Here is a 15,862-nt window from a genome sequence, read left to right as displayed (position 1 = left end):
TATTATTATTTATTTTTAATAGTTGACTACTCCCACTAGAATGTGAACTTCATAAAGGCAAGGACCTTGCCTATTGTGAACTATTGTATCCACAGCTTCTAAAACAGTCCTGGGACTCAATAAACCATGTTGGATGAATGGAACTTAATGCTTTCACAAGTGTTTTAGTTCATTTGAAAATTTAATACCTCATCATTATCATTTTTTATAATGTATACCATGGATTCCACACCCTGCATATCAGAATCGTGTGGTACATGAATTTCAAAAACTACTGGTTCCTATGACCTGCTCCAGACCTATAGAATATCAATATCCCAAAGGTCACGGAGGAGGCCTCAATAAAAAGCTACATTTACTCACACAAAACAAATGTAATCACCTGTGCTTTCCTTTAAACAGGAAGATGACCATAGCTTAGACTGTAGGTTCATTTCTGTATCTTTATTTTCAATACTCTTTGAAGATGCTCTATTTTCAGTGTTCTTTAAAGGAGCTGTATTTTCAATATTTTTTGAAGAGACTTCCTTCCTAAATGTTAACGTAAATAGTGAAAAAATACTTTCCTAGATCACAGTTCTATTTAAACCTTCACATGCATTCATACATACGCACTTAATATAAACACAAAATATATCAACAATAAACTGGATAGCTAAAATGTAGTATCTTTTTTGTGGAAAAGTATTAAAAATAATTTTTACTGATGATTAAAATTCTATTTCTACTTAGCATTTATCATTATTATGTAATGATCCTTAAAATCTTCTCAGGGTTCTTTAACATAGAGCATACAAGCAATCAATTACATGAATGTCTTTGGCACATCATTATAATATGTTGGAATAAAACTAGGAATACTAGCCCTGAGGTTTTTATAGATTTAGAAACCAGTTCTCACCATTGCTAAATGCTACACTTGAGAGTCCAACACTAATATCAAATCTTGGTCATGACATAAAGTAGCCTGCTTTTTCATTAAGCAGCCGAAATAAAGGTGAGTTAATTTTCTCTTTTAGCCTTTAAGCCTGAAACTTTATGTCACTAATAATGCATTAAGACAGAAGATTTTTGTGTGGCACACTTTGTTTACAGAGAAAGATACTCCTGCTCCTGGAAAAATAATCCCAAGTCTCTTTTCTGTGTTTTTAAGATTCTTTTAATATGTTTCCTTCACCAAATTTAAAAAAAAAAAATTCAACTTCTACTTTGCATGTCAAGACATAAAAAGATGTGAAGCATTTTTCTTGCCCCAGTTATGGTGGCTCTTCTTCTGACTGACATATGAATCCAGAACATGAGTACAGTTAAGTCAGTGATCTTGTACAGTGACTTAGCCAACAGGCTGAAGAGCCTATCACGGGAGGGAACAGAACCTCATTTCCTCAATATATACACCTAAAGCAAAACCCCTCTCTAGTATGAAAAACACAAAGTTGATTTACATTTGATCTGCCTCTGCCCTCCTCGATTTTCTAATTGTGGAGAAAAAAAAAAGCATCCAAGATGAAACTCTACATCTAAAAAGTTGAGAAATCAGTTAACTATTTAATTTCTAGTGAGATTCCTGTTATGTTACAGTTTGCCGCAAGTGATTACTAGAATTTATATGCTCTAACATCTAATCTAAATAAAATAACTTTGCTGTCTTCCCCCCAACAAATTAATGTTTAGTTGAATCCAAGATACTATGTATTTATTATAAGATATACTGTTATTTAAGAAAGAAGTTTAAGTGTAAAATGCCATCAATTGTAAGAGATGTTAAAATATGAAGAAAATATGTGTGCTTAGAGTCTATGAGATATGGTACTTAGATATTCACTAATTATATCCCTAAAAGAGGGAATTTATCTGGTCTAGTTTTGAGTATTTAAATAATTAGAAATGCCTCTAATAAACCTTAATGATACAACATGGAGGAAACCAATGCCCAATATTAAATGGGATATTACTATTTGGAAGTAGTGAACATGTCATAAAAATACATATGAGAATCAACAAAATCATTTTAACAGTAAAATATGAATTCCTTTTCTGCTCACTTTCTGTAGTCTTTCTCATATCTAGTTTTAAAGAATCAAAGGCCCGAGGTCTAACCTCCTCTTCAACTACAATCTTTTGACTTCCATTTGAGAAAGTGACATTATTTATGGGAATGATTCTAGCATTTAAGAAAAATAGATAACTGAACTGGTATACTCTAAAAGATTTGTTTTCTTTAATTCAAATAGTTACAGTTAAGGAAAGATTCAAATTTTTACTTTATATAATATCCTTTGGAAATGGAAGATGTTTATTTTAGTTTCTACTTAGGTTAAAGAGTCAGTCAAGTTAGATATCCTACTGAAACATATTTATGTTAGAACATAGATAACCTAGATTTTGGACTGTTCCTAAAAATCTATTAAGAGTTTTGGGCATATTTATGAAATGGCCCCAAATTTCTATTGGGATAATTTTTTCAGTAAGTTTAGATTTCAAACTTTGTCTTAAAAATCATTTAAACTTGTCAAACATAGGCTTAAAACTGAAATTGATTAAAACTTACTTTTCTGAGAATATCCTAGCTACATTTAGAGAGACTTGTGTTGGTAAGGTACAAAGTTTGCTTGCCAATCCTGGTCTACGTCCAAAGAGGCATTTACTTAAAGTATAAAAATAGAAATAAAAAAACAGACTTGTCATTCATCTTAGAAGAGATAAAACATACGATTATGGAAAACCTATAGATACATTTTTTCAATTGAATGCTGTGGATTTACTTCAGGCATTCCCCACTCCCGACATCTTTAAGTATGCTTAAAAGCTTGACCCCAAACCCAACAGATCAAGAGTCCAAGTTCTATAAAACTTCATCTAGCATTAAAGAGATATTTTACTTTTATTGCTGAAAATTGTTAATTACATGCAGTTTGTTGCGTAGACAAACTCTTTCACACATGGGATCCATGGGAAAAGAGGAAATAATAAATATGGGCTTTGCAGCACAAAAATTTGAAACCCTTTGTTTATAAGTCCATACACTCCTTATGCCTCAGAGTAGAATAAAGTAGTTGTCAGAAGATTAAGGCAAATCTACTGCCACTGCTTCACTTGACAAAGAAGGTGGGGGGTTTGGGAGGACATAGGTGGAGGTGCCGCCAGAGGAGGTGGAGAGTGGAATGAAAGCTATACTGAGAAAATGCATCAACTTTCCAGGTCACACTGCTCTTTAAGCAAAGATCTTCCATGATTTTCTATTTTCCTACTTGATCATTTTTTTCCCAGGCCTGGCCCTGTTTACTTTGAACTCTGGGTAAGGTACCCAGGTGACAAAGTCACACACCTGTGAAACTTACTGGCTACACTAACCATTCCTCCTCCTCCCTCCAAACAACAATCAAACCAAACCCAAAATATTCTCTGCAAGTAAACTGAAGGGAAGATGATTTTTGTCCTTGTACAAATTAATTTGATAAGCAGATGCAATTATTAATGAGATCAAGAGAACAAGTAATCACTCTGCTTTTCTATTTTGGCCCAGGCTACATTTGATTTATCCTGGGGTTTAACTCAGTATGTGGATTTCCCCTTGCTTTAGTTCCAACACTGCTTATCAACCATCTATGAACATCAGTATTCACAGACACAATAGTAATATATTTTCATTAATGACCTATTATTATTGAAAATTATATCATACTTCCTTCAAAGACTACTAAAATTTTCTTACATTTAAAAAATTTAAATATTTTTCAACCATGTAGTTGGATATACATATTCACATATAGATTAATATACTTAGTGAGGCATTTATTTTTTCTGATTATCTATAATAATCTGTAATAAACATAGGTTCTCTGTCTTTGATCTGTTATACATTCTCTTTAATACAAAAATATGTAATTAAATATAATTTACAACAAAGGCCAAGGTTACTCTAATTTTAATTTTTAGCTTTGACAGCATGAAAATTAAAATGTATATTGCATAATGTGAAAAATTTCCCAGTCAATTTTATTCAGAATAAACCAAAATAATATCAGTTTGGCACCATTCTACCAATCTGTCAATAATTGATCTCTATGAATGTGTTTTATGATCAACTTTCAAAGTATAATTTTTCATGGAATTAATAGAATTTTTTCCTCAGGAGGTAGGAGATGATCATATCAGGAAGGGTTTTGATGAATTATCAGAATTAGTGCCTTGAACAAAGCAGGTACTTAATATTTAGCTACTACACTGAAACTGGACTATGATTCTTTTTAACACTAGCCCCTTCAACTAATTGGGGTGATCAGTTTCCCTTATTTAGTAGTAACGATTCATCTCATAGTAAATAAAGAATCTTTAATTTTAAAGTAAATATTCATTTAAAGGGAAATTCTGAAAGAAATGAGAAAGTATCAAAAGGAAATAGGAATGAACAATGAAAGTAATATAAGTAAAATACAGACTACTTGGTATTTCAGCATTTAAAAAGTAGAAATGACTATTATGTATACCTCTAAATTTTTATCAAAATTCATTTTTCATTTTAAATGTTCTTTTATCTAAGAAACAATTGCTTTCACTGAAGCAAAAGCTAAAGTGCTAATCCATGCATTTCTGGCCTTTCAAATTTAATTGGATGACAAATGATTGCATTATCTAGTTCTAATTGCTTAAAAGGCATGTGATAGATCAGCTGCACAACCAGAGACATCTTCTTACTCTGACATTGCTTCATTTGGTTCAATCATCACTTTTCCTGAAAGAGAAGAAAACCAACTCAGTATTTCATCTGTCATGATATTCCTAACAGAAATTCCTGATCTGCAAATACATTTCAGCGTTTTTTAAATGACAAGCAACATAATAAAGGATTTAACTACTAAGACTTCAACTACATTCAGTCACTCCAGCAGACTATCTTCTTAATATTTAGGACCAAATGGTGATGAAACATGCTCTTTTTAAGTAATGAATCATTTACCCGTTGAGTCAAACACTAGCAATCTGCCATTCTGTTTATATTTTTGTACCTAAAATAGAAGCAAAAATAAAAACTAGCATTATTATTTTAGTTTGAGGTATTTGAAATAATTTATGCATAGCTTTTAAATAAACATTTCTTTATCTAGGCTAAAATATAATTTTATACTAAAGCCAATTTTTTAGAAACTATGTAAATTGGTAGTAAAAGAGATTTAAAACATCCTAAAAATAATTTATATAGTCTTATCTTACAGCATCTGTCTTGTCTAGATAATTCTTGCAGAAAAACCCCCAACTTCCTAAGTCTTTAAATACTATATAAATTTAGACTGTAAATAAAACAATGCAGGAGTCTATCGGAAGGATATTAAATATTTTGGCTTTTTTATATAGTAGTATCACTTCCATCCTAACTCTAAAACCTCATTCTTTTGGATTATGAAATTGGGTTGAAAAAAAAAAAAAAAGTCTAGAGAAAGTAGCCCTTCCCCTTCTCCCCATTTCACATCAGAGCTTATGTAAAAAGAGCTGTAGGAATGCTTTTGCGTGTTAGAAAAGTGATGTATTAAATAAGCCTCTAATTCTGTGCTTCTGTTTTGGTTTTACATAATTTGGACTCTAGATCCAGATCCAAATACAATCAACAGCAGGTTAAGGATTCCCCTCCCTTTCCTATTGAGCTGACCCCAGAAATCATAAATTCATTTTGGCTCATCCTTCTAACACCACTTTTCTCCCCTACTTCAACAAAATAAAACAACATAAATCAAACTGCCACATTCCAGTTCATCTGTGTTATGAAAAACAGTGTATTTAAGCCAGAACAAGAAATTTTTTCATGGTATTTCAAGATGAGATATTTTAAATAAAATATTTTTATTTCAATAAATACAGTTAGAAATGTTTTTTATTTTATCCAAAGATACATTTTATTTTATTTTAAGATTTTATTTATTTATTTGACAGAAACACAGAGAGAGCAGAAACATAAGCAGGGGGAGTAGGAGAGGGAATGCTGGCTTCCTGCTGGGCAGGGAGCCCTATGTGGGGCTCAATCCCAGGACTCTGGCATCAAGACCTGAGCGGAAGGCAGATGCTTAATGACTGAACCACCCAGGCACCCCCCAAAGACACATTTTAAAATGCAATTCTTAAAAAAAAAAAAAAAATGCAATTCTTACCTTGTAAGTTCCCCTATGTATTTATTAATACTTATAAATTACAATATTTTCTTTGTGAATGTTTGCCTTTCTTAGGTTACCCTAAATAGATTTTCCTATAATTAGCCCTTTACATATTTGGGTAAATTTAATTTTAATTGTAAAGACAAAAATCAACTTTTAGTGGTTTTTAAGTATGAGAGAGACCACACTTAAATTTTTCATAAATAACAATTCACTTGCCCTCTCCTTCACCAACACTTGCTGTCCCCATATCCCAAGCAAGACTTAAAAAATTGGTGATAGGGGCACCTGGGTGGCTCAGTGGGTTAAAGCCTCTGCCTTCGGCTCAGGCCATGATCTCAGGGTCCTGGGATGGAGTCCCACATTGGGCTCTCTGCTCAGCAGGGGGCCTGCTCTCCCCCCCCCCCCCCGCCCGCCTGCCTCTCTGCCTACTTGTGATCTCTCTCTGTCAAATAAATAAATAAAATCTTAAAAAAAAATTGGTGATAATAGTACATACTAGGGATTTCTGGAATACAAAATTCAGGGCCAAAACCGTGCACAATAAAAGAGAAGCTCCTATTTTGTATTAAGTTTTTCTCTTTTTAAATCTCTCTCCCTCGTACCGATTTGCACTCTGGAATAAAGCATGGGTACATGAATTTTTGCCCCAGGCTTTGTTTTCTGGGAAATCCTGATCAAGCCAGACATTATATATGTTATTAATCTGATTATCCCTCTGAGAAATTCAGAGAGAGCTCAAGTCCATCATAAAAGTAAGGTATCTTTTCAGAAAAAACAGTTGCAGAAGACCAGGGGTGCCTGGGTGGCTCAGGCACTCTTGATTTTGGCTCAGGTCATGATCTCAGGGTTGCCTGATGTGGAGCCCAGTGGTGGCCAGCTCAGCATTCAGCATGGAATCTGCTTTCATATTCTCCCTCTCCCTCTGCTCTGCTCCCCAAACCCCACTGCAGCCCCACCCCAGGGACTCAAAGGAGCCCACTTTCCCTCTAAATAAATACTTAAAATCTTAAAAAAAAAAAAAAAGTTGCAGAAGACCATACTCTAGGATAAATGCTTCTCTAGGGCAGTAGAGCTCAAAGGCTGAAACAATAAGGGCCCTAACAAAAGAAATCCAAGATGACCTGTTGTGAGAGGTACTTTCTAGATTTCCACAATCCTATAGTAACCCATATGTCTGAGTGGACATCCTCTTTATATTTATATTCTCTCCTTTCTAGCTCTAGGATCTTTATGAATTGCTACATTCTACCTTTTACCTGGATGAAACGTCAGTACATATAATTCTCTCATTTTCACCTGGTAAAAGAAAAACCTAGGATGGGCAGATCCCAGCCCTTGATGGAAACTCAAGCTCTGCTAGGTCTGGATTTATCATTACCTAGGAAATGTCCATTTAATCTCCTTCCATAAAACTGAATTCTATGGGGTGGGGGGCAGTACAGAGTGACACTCGAGAGTTGGGGCTCTTTAGTGAAAGAGACTAGATTCATGGCCCAGTTCTACCACTTCCCATGTAAATTTCAGTAGGTTACTTAACTTCCTCAGGCTTAAGTTCCTCCATCTGTAAAACAGGAATCACAATAGTGCCATCTTCACTGGATCATTGTAAGAATTAAATAGGATGATCTGGTAAAGTGTTTAGCATAGCACCTGGCATATAGGAGGGATGCTGTAGAAACAACTTATGTTTTATCTAAAGGAAAAGCTAGCAAGATGTCCTAGGGGGCTGGTTAAGATTGCTTAGGGAACCAAAAAGAAGGTTTTACTGTGATTGAGACAAGCAGACTAGCTCTGAAGACTTTTAATTAATTAATTAAAAAACCACATCTGCTCCAAAGTAATGATACTTGCTTAAAAAGATCATTGACTGCAGGGAAAAAACAGAGTAATTGAGAACAAAGGTAGAGTTAAAGCAGTGACTGGTAAGTTGAGCAGAATGAGGTCTAACCGTTGTATAAGTAATATATATTTTTCAAATAACTATCAGTATGCAAAAAATATCTCAGAAAGGAAATGTTTTCAGGAAAGAAACATAATAGTTGACTATGAGTAGGAAAAAAGGATGGCTGCAGGACTGGGGCAGGTGGGAGTTTTTTTTACTTTATGTCCATTTGTATCTCTTGATATTTGAACAAAGTACATTTATTATCTATTAAAAAACAAATACCATTTAAAATTTGCAACACTGTTTTTATCTCTGTTTATCCATCTCTTACAGGCTTGTAAGCTGTATGTTGGTCTTGTGCTACTTTAATTCTTTTCTCCACCCAGTGGTCCCTATTCAAACTGGGGTCATGGTATCCAGAAAGAATGGCATAGAGATGCACACCTTGTATATTCATTACTATTGTATATGGTTAATGTTTACATCACAACATCCATTTAATCAGCCTTTGGAGTCTCTACCAAGTATACCTGCTGGTTTTTGGACACGACAGACTCTTCTGATGTATTTCAACAGTTCCAGTGGTAATGGGAACAACACAATTATGACAGTTCCTGATTTCCATGTCTATTTCATGTCCTGAAATTTAATGTCTACTTACAACAAATATTTGATGAGCACCTACCATGTACCTCAGCACAGATATGTCTTTGATAAGCTCTGGGGATACAAGAGAAACTCAGAATTTTATAGGGGAAACAAGTATTAACTTTCCATATACAGGATAGACCAAGCTCCAAAGCACTGTACTAAATGCTTCCCTCTAATATAATTTTCCATACTGCCCAAACAGGATCAGTCAAATCCCTTCTTTTGAGCTCATGAACTGGGGATGCCCAAGGAAACAGAACTGGAAAGACAAAGGAAGAGAGAGTCTAGTCAATAGAGCTGTCCCTGAACAGCTCTGCAGTTCTAGAATACAGTTCTGAGGACTGTCCTCCGGGTTTGCTGTATTCCCACAGGTGTGATTTCTACAAGTATCCCTAGAATATGATATTATTCTACCTGCTATGGGAAGCAAGAGTCAGGCTTCATAATGGAGGTGCTATTTATTTAGCCAAGTAGGCAGTCAACAGGAGGAGAACAGCAGTGTCTTAGAAAACAGTAATAGATGGAGTCGGATATATATGTGGGAGCAAACCTGGAAAGTCATTAATTATCATGTGTAAGGAATGTGGGGTTTTAGCCAGTAGTCAATGGAAAGCAAACCAAGGCTCTGAAGAAGCCAATCATATGATTACATCTATCTTAGAAAAGAAAGTCTGTGGAGGGTAAACCTGAGAGAGAATGGGAGGTGGGGAAACCAGTTACAAGGCCAATGAAATAGTCCAGAGCAGGGACTGGAAAATTAAAGCTCATAAGCCAAATATGACTCATTGCCTACATTTTTAAAAAAGATTTTATTTATTTATTTGACAGAGAGAGAGTACAAGCAGGCAGAGCCACAGGCAGAGAGAGAGGGGAAGCAGCCCCCGAGCCCACCACCACCGCTGAGCAGGGGAGCTTGCCAACATGGGCTCTGTGGGGCTCAGTCCCAGGACTCTGAGATCATGCCCTGAGGCCAAAGGCAGACATTTAACCAACTGAGCCAACCAGGCGCCCTCATTGCCTACTTTAATAAGTGAAATTATGTTGGAATACAGACCATGTTTGTACATTGTCAAGGGCAGCTTTCAGGCTACAGTGGCAGAGTCGAATGGTTAGTTACAACAAAGACTGTCTGACCTACAAAGCCTAAAATACAGGTTATCTGGACCTTTATGGAAAAAATTTGCCAAACCCTACTCCAGGGGAAAAAGTGGTGTACAAAGCCAAGAAGGTACTTTTGGAACCAAAAGAGAGGTAAAACTGAGGATCACTAGACATAGAAGTGGGGGAGAAGAAAAGAAGTTGATGGTTCTCATGTGGATGACTAGGATGAGGGCACCAGGGGAAGAACATTCTTGAGGGGGTGGATAATGAGTTTGTTTTGGGGAAATTCTGTATGGGAGATGTCTGTAAGTCATCTGAAATCAAATGTTGTCCAGTTCTATTACAGAGAGTTAGAACTCAAGAGAAAAGATGATGTGTGGGATAGCTGTGAAAAAAATGTGAATGGATGGCATGGCCCATGTAGAATAAGACAAGGCCCAGGAGAGAATCCTGGGAAATAACAACATTTAAGAAGCAAGTGGAGTAAAAGAATCAGTCAAGGACATGCCCATAAGCAATATGTAGACAGATAACTACAGAGTGGTAGAATGATTATATCACCAGGATAGAAGTTTCTGGAGAGCACAGCCTGGTTCTTATTCATGAGTATGGGTCTCATATCATTTCAAAGGCACTCAGATATTGACTAAATGAATAAAACTACTGGAATGATATAAGTAATTTAATTGGCTGAGAATACTCTTATAATCAAAAAGAAAGGCCCACAGAATTGGGAGGGATAATTCTGAGAAGAGAGTTGGGGAAAAGCAGGTATAGATTTATTTTTATTATGAAAAAAATTCTGAATGACTAATATAGAAAAATGGGTAGTATTCATCAGAAGATAAATGTAGACCATTAAATATTAAAAATGTACATGACAAAGTGATTTATAAAGGTGTAATTATGTGATTATATGTGTTTGAAAATATTGTTTATTTTGTAAATTAAAATGTACTTTGGGGGTCGGGGTAGGGGTAATTATGGGCTCATTTTTTTTTTTTTGAAGATTTTATTTATTTATTTGAGAGAGAGCAAAAGAGAGTACAAGTGGAGGCGGGGTGCAGAAGGGCAGAAAGAGAAGGAGAAGCAGACTCGCCTCTGAGCAGGGAGCCCAACGTACTGTTCGATTCAAGGACCCTGGGATCATGACCTGGGTGGAAGGCAGACATTTAACCCACTGAGCCACCAGGTGCCCCAATCATGGGCTCATTTCTAAAAGAAAAGGATTAGTTCTTGACTTCTTCGCTATGTTAGTCTGGACTCTTGGTTGCAAGTTACAGAAACCATACTCAAGTTAGCTTAGGAAAAAGAAGAAAAGGGTTGGCTCACAGAATCCAAGAGTTAAATACCCAAATTGTGCGCAAGTTAGAACAGTGAATACAGCTGTGTTCAAGGAGGAGCATGGGGGTTTTCCCTGTTCATCTCAGCTTCTCCCTGCAGGTGGACCTCATGCTTCTCTCACTGCAGACAGATTTTCTACACATGGTACAAAACAAGACTTTTATGTGATATAGTTGTAGCCTTTTGGAAAAATTGACTCAATAAAAACACCAGTCAAAGGCCCAATTAGTTCAGCTAGGTTTTTTTGTTTTTTGTTTTTGGCAACAAAGAACAGAAAAACACACATACCACATAAATTGGTGCTCAATACATATTTGTTGAATAGGAAGGAAGAAAGCAAGAAAGCAAAATAAAGTATTAAACTAGATCTTTGCTATCCAATATGGTAGCCCCTAGACATAGGTGGCTGTGATGGGTTCAATTTAAGATATACACACCAGATTATAAGGACTTAGCCCTTAAAAAAGAACAGAAAAATCTCATTCCCTTACTCCTCTAGGTAAATGTTCACTAACCAGTAGTCAATAGGCCACATAGGTTTTACTTAGATTTTCTAGGTTTCAAAAAAACCTTTCATAAAATGAATTAGAGCATTCAAAATTTAGGTTTCACAAAATTTTCATTTTAGGTTTCTCTTGGAATACTGGAAGATACGTACATGTTCCTCTATCCCATTAGTGCAATTATTTTATCCTTTTGGGCTATTTGTTTTTAAAAGTCACCTAGTATTCTAATAGGCAAAGAATGAATTAAGAAATAGCCACATGCTCAGGTCCTGCAACTGTGATGAGAGAGCTGATTAAGCACCGTCCTCCATCCTAGGGGAGCCAACTGTGGACACAATAGGATTCGGGGGCAATCTTCATTGCATAATCTCAAACGTGTATAAAAATGGTTTCAATGATCTTCTACCATTTTCATTCTTATATAAAAGTGATGACATGGGGCACCTGGGTACCTCAGTCGTTAAGTATCTGCCTTAGGCTAAGAGTCCTGGGATGGAGCCCGGTATCAGGCTCTCTGCTCAGCAGGAAGCCTGCTTCTCCCTCTCCCACTCCTCCTGCTTGTGTTCCCTATCAAATAATAAATAAAATCTGTAAAAATAAACAAAAGTGATGACATATAAATTTTATATATTTCCTTTACAGTATAATGTAGAGCTGGGAGCCCAGACTCCAGAGCCAGACTATCTACAACCAAATCTCAGCAAATTATTGTGAACTCGAGCCAGTTCCTTAATCTATTTTTCACTTTCCTCAACTGTAAAATGAGGACAAAATACTACCCACTTCACGGTTATTGTGAAGATTAATATAAATATCTAATAATAAATAACAGCACCTATCTTCTACTACAATTATAATTAGAAGGAAACAATTCAAAAGACATTTTTAGTGCTTTTTTCAGGTTTATTTTTAAAAAGCCACTTCCAGGGGTCTCTTGGGGTAAAAACAAACTGGCCCAATTCACCTATGCCCTCTGGGAAGGAAAATGATAAATTTATAATTTTGCCCTGTGTTAATTTAAGTGCCACAGCAGCGCAGCGCAAAGTAGTTTGAGTAATCAAAGGCCACACATCTTGATTTTGGAAATCTCAAGTCAATTTCGTCACCTCACAGAAGGCTGAAGACCGGACCTTGTAAGTGACTGATCCACTGTTAGCCCCTCATTTTACAGAATATAAAAGCTTGGCCCGGGGAGGTTCAATGATTTACCTAAATTCCACAAGAATTTTTTATTTATGGTCGTGCAAGTTAAGTCTAGCAAGTAATGACATCTTTACAGTCAGTGAATGCTGGCTCCTACTGGTCATTAAGCTGTTTCCCCAAATATGTAAGAAGAAAAAGATAAAAGGGGAAAAAAGTGTGTTTTTGTTTGTTTGTTTGTTTTGTTTTGTTTTGTTTTTAAGGAGGTGGGGGCTTGGTGGGTAAGGATGGAGCGAAGTAGCTGGAAGCTCTGAGATGCAACAAGGCTATTTTCACTGTTCGGGGGGTGGGGGGGAGCAGTTTGCGCACGCGAATTGGCTGGTCCGAGAATGGTGGTCAGAACTGCCCAGTTACCACTCACACCCATGTACACACAAAGACTACACCCCTTCCCGAGTGCCTGACTACAGCCAAAGGAGGAAGCCAAGTCGCAGGTGCACCAGCAGCGGCGCCGAGCCTACCTTCTCGCGCGCCGCCTCGGCAGCCGTGGAGCTCCGGAGCGCGAACCTGGAGAGGGCAGAGAAGTTTGCGCGTTCAGGCGCGCGGCCTCGGGGAGTCGGAGGCCAGGGCTGGGTCTGTCCGCACGCGAAGCTGGGGAGAGGGCGACCCTCCGTCGCCGCAGTGCCTCTTACCCGCTCGTGGTCCTCTCACACCGCCGGTCCGCAGGGCAGACACCGAAGGCCAGCCCAGCTCGCAGGTCGCGCGAAGTTCGGTGCCGGGAGCCGGAGACACAGCGTCGCCATGGAGACGAGACTGCCGGCTGCTGGAGCCGGGGGAGCAGCGGAGCGCAGAGGCGGAAGGAGCGCTCGGGCGGGGGCGGGGCAAGCTGGGAGAGCTGCTGAGGGGCGGGGAGGAGGCGGGACGCGCCAGGGTAGCGCCGGAGGGCGCGACACCCGAGAAGCCGGGCGGGACGAGCCTCCCGCTGGCGGGCCGGGCTAGCCTGAGGAGGCGGTGCAGGCCCGGAACGGGGCAGAGTGGGTGGGGCGGGGCGAGCCTGGGGCGGGGCTGAGGGGCAGGGCGGAGGCGGGGCGGGGGCGGAGCAAGCTCGGGGAATCACGAAAGGGGCGGGGCGAGAAACCCGGGTTTGGGGGAGCCCAGCTGTTCCGCCACGCTGCGCATCAGGTGTACAAAATCTCGGACACACGTCCGCACTTGCACACGTTACTTTGAGAAATGAAGAAAGGAGAGGGATTGGAATGTCGTTGTCCATACCTGATCCTTTTCTTGTCAGGGAGAGGGAAAAAAGGGGGGGGTGGCCTCGTTCCTGTTTTAAACTCGTGAAGTAAAAGAAGTCTTGAGTTGGGAGAGAGGTTTATCCCTAGATGTGGATGAACAAATGTCGCTTGCAGGACTTGGTCCCCAACTTGAGGTCGCCGCAAGAAAATTAAAGAATTTCCTGGGGGTCTTGGACCCTCCTCTTCCACCAGCGGGGGGGCGCAAGTCCTAGGATGTGAAATTGACCTCAGCCAATGAGAGGTTTTACGCCCTAAATAACTGTTTGGGTCACAAAAGGGGGTGGGGGAGCACTTCTATTAGAAAATTCTAATTGTCCCTCAAGGTTGGCTTCTAGGAAAGAATTGTCTGCTTTTCTCCACTTGGGATGGGGAGGTCCCTAGGATCCATTTGTTGCTAGGCAATAGGTTTTAAAGGATGCCCATTTGTTGGAATCAAATCTGGATTCGAATATCACTAAGTAACCATATGATCTGAGGTATAATAGCTATTTAGCCTCTGGGGTTAGGTACCTTTTTGGGAATATGTACTTTGGTAGATTGTGTGCTTCAAATAACAAAGTATATAAAGCTCTGACATGTAGAAGATGCTTTAAAAAATGGTAAATTTTATCATCATCCTCATGAAAATTGAACAGCTTGGACCATTCCAGGAACCAAGGATATAGAGACTTAGTTATCTTTAAATTATCTTAATCATCTGTCCATGTTCACTCAATCTCTTTGGGTTCCTGGATGAAGGGAAGGAGGCAAAGGGGAAAAAAAGCCAGAATGGAAATTTTTTAAAGATTTCTTAAAAAAAAAAAAGATTTTATTTATTTGATAGACAGAGATTACTAGTAGTCAGAGAGGCAGGCAGAGAGAAAGGAGGAAGCAGGTTCCCCGCTGAGCAGAGAGCCTGATGTGGGGCTCCATCCCAGGACCCTGAGCCCATGACCTGAGCCGAAGGCAGAGGCCTTAACACACTGAGCCACCCAGGCGCCCCCAGAATGGAAATTTTTTAAGAGCTCAATGAGTTACTGACAAATACATACCCAGTTTGATAAAGACATAGAAAACTACTATCTCCACTATTACAGGAACACCATTACATCACTGATGTATTAAGTTTGAAGTTTTTTGTTCAAGCAAGACAAAGAGAAATTGATTATATTTTTCTATCAATACCCTTAAAACATTAGTTTTGATGAATTTGCTTAGTACTGATAAATGAGTAATGTCTGACTGGCTATCCCCATTATCCTACTGCACAGAGATGTAATGAAACCTCATATTTAACTGATCAAACTTCCTCTTCCTACCACTCTTTCCCCCAACAGAAGAGCTCAAGCCCATTTATAGAATGCAGTGTTTTCATTATTTATTGTTTCTGAAAGAAGGGGCACAAATGGTTTAACGACCTTGGAGAATAAATGTATTATCTCTTAAATGATTACTTAAGGGGTGCCTGGGTGGCTCAGTCATTAAGCATCTGCCTTTGGCTCACATCATGAGTGCAGGGTCCTGGGATAGAACCCCCATCAGCTGCTCAGCGGGAAGCCTGCTTCTCCTTCTCCCACTCCCCATGCTTGTGTTCCCTCTCTCACTGTGTCTCTGTCAAATAGATAAATAAAAACCTTTAATAAATAAATAAATACATTATGTGGAGGATGGGCTAGACAGACCTGGCCTTCCATCTTGGGCCTCAGGGTCTTCAAGTACAAAATGCAGGATAATAATACTATTCGCCCTGGTAACTTAGAACATGAAATGAGAGAGAATAAGCCTCTGATAGAGCATGGCACATGGCAATTG

At 38.4% G+C, this 15,862-nt stretch overlaps 1 protein-coding gene across 1 annotated transcript; it reads right to left on the bottom strand.

Moving 5' to 3' along the window:
- Nucleotides 1-4,694: 4,694 nt before the first annotated feature.
- On the bottom strand, nt 4,695-14,046 carry LOC116597069 (atherin-like). The gene is made up of 4 exons (XM_032354333.1): nt 13,469-14,046; nt 13,298-13,343; nt 4,961-5,009; nt 4,695-4,735 (listed from the first exon to the last, which is right to left on the bottom strand). Exons 1-4 carry the CDS (start codon nt 14,044-14,046, stop codon nt 4,695-4,697), a joined length of 714 nt encoding a protein of 237 aa, XP_032210224.1.
- Between the last annotated feature and the right edge of the window lie 1,816 nt (nt 14,047-15,862).

The sequence above is a fragment of the Mustela erminea genome, chromosome 8 (assembly GCF_009829155.1).
Source record: "Mustela erminea isolate mMusErm1 chromosome 8, mMusErm1.Pri, whole genome shotgun sequence".
Taxonomy (NCBI): Eukaryota; Metazoa; Chordata; class Mammalia; order Carnivora; family Mustelidae; genus Mustela; species Mustela erminea.
Note: the sequence above shows the minus strand (reverse complement) of the source record. Positions and strands in the feature narration are given on the sequence as shown.

What these genes read in the sequence shown, in the direction of transcription:
- LOC116597069 (XM_032354333.1), bottom strand. Translation starts at nt 14,046, where the DNA reads ATGGACAACGACATTCCAATCCCTCTCCTTTCTTCATTTCTCAAAGTA. An exon ending in CCGAGGCGGCGCGCGAGAAG is followed by an intron (nt 5,010 to 13,297) that starts GTAGGCTCGGCG and finishes CTTCTATTTTAG; the next exon opens with GTACAAAAATATAAACAGAA. An exon ending in GCTAGTGTTTGACTCAACGG is followed by an intron (nt 4,736 to 4,960) that starts GTAAATGATTCA and finishes CTTCTCTTTCAG; the next exon opens with GAAAAGTGATGATTGAACCA.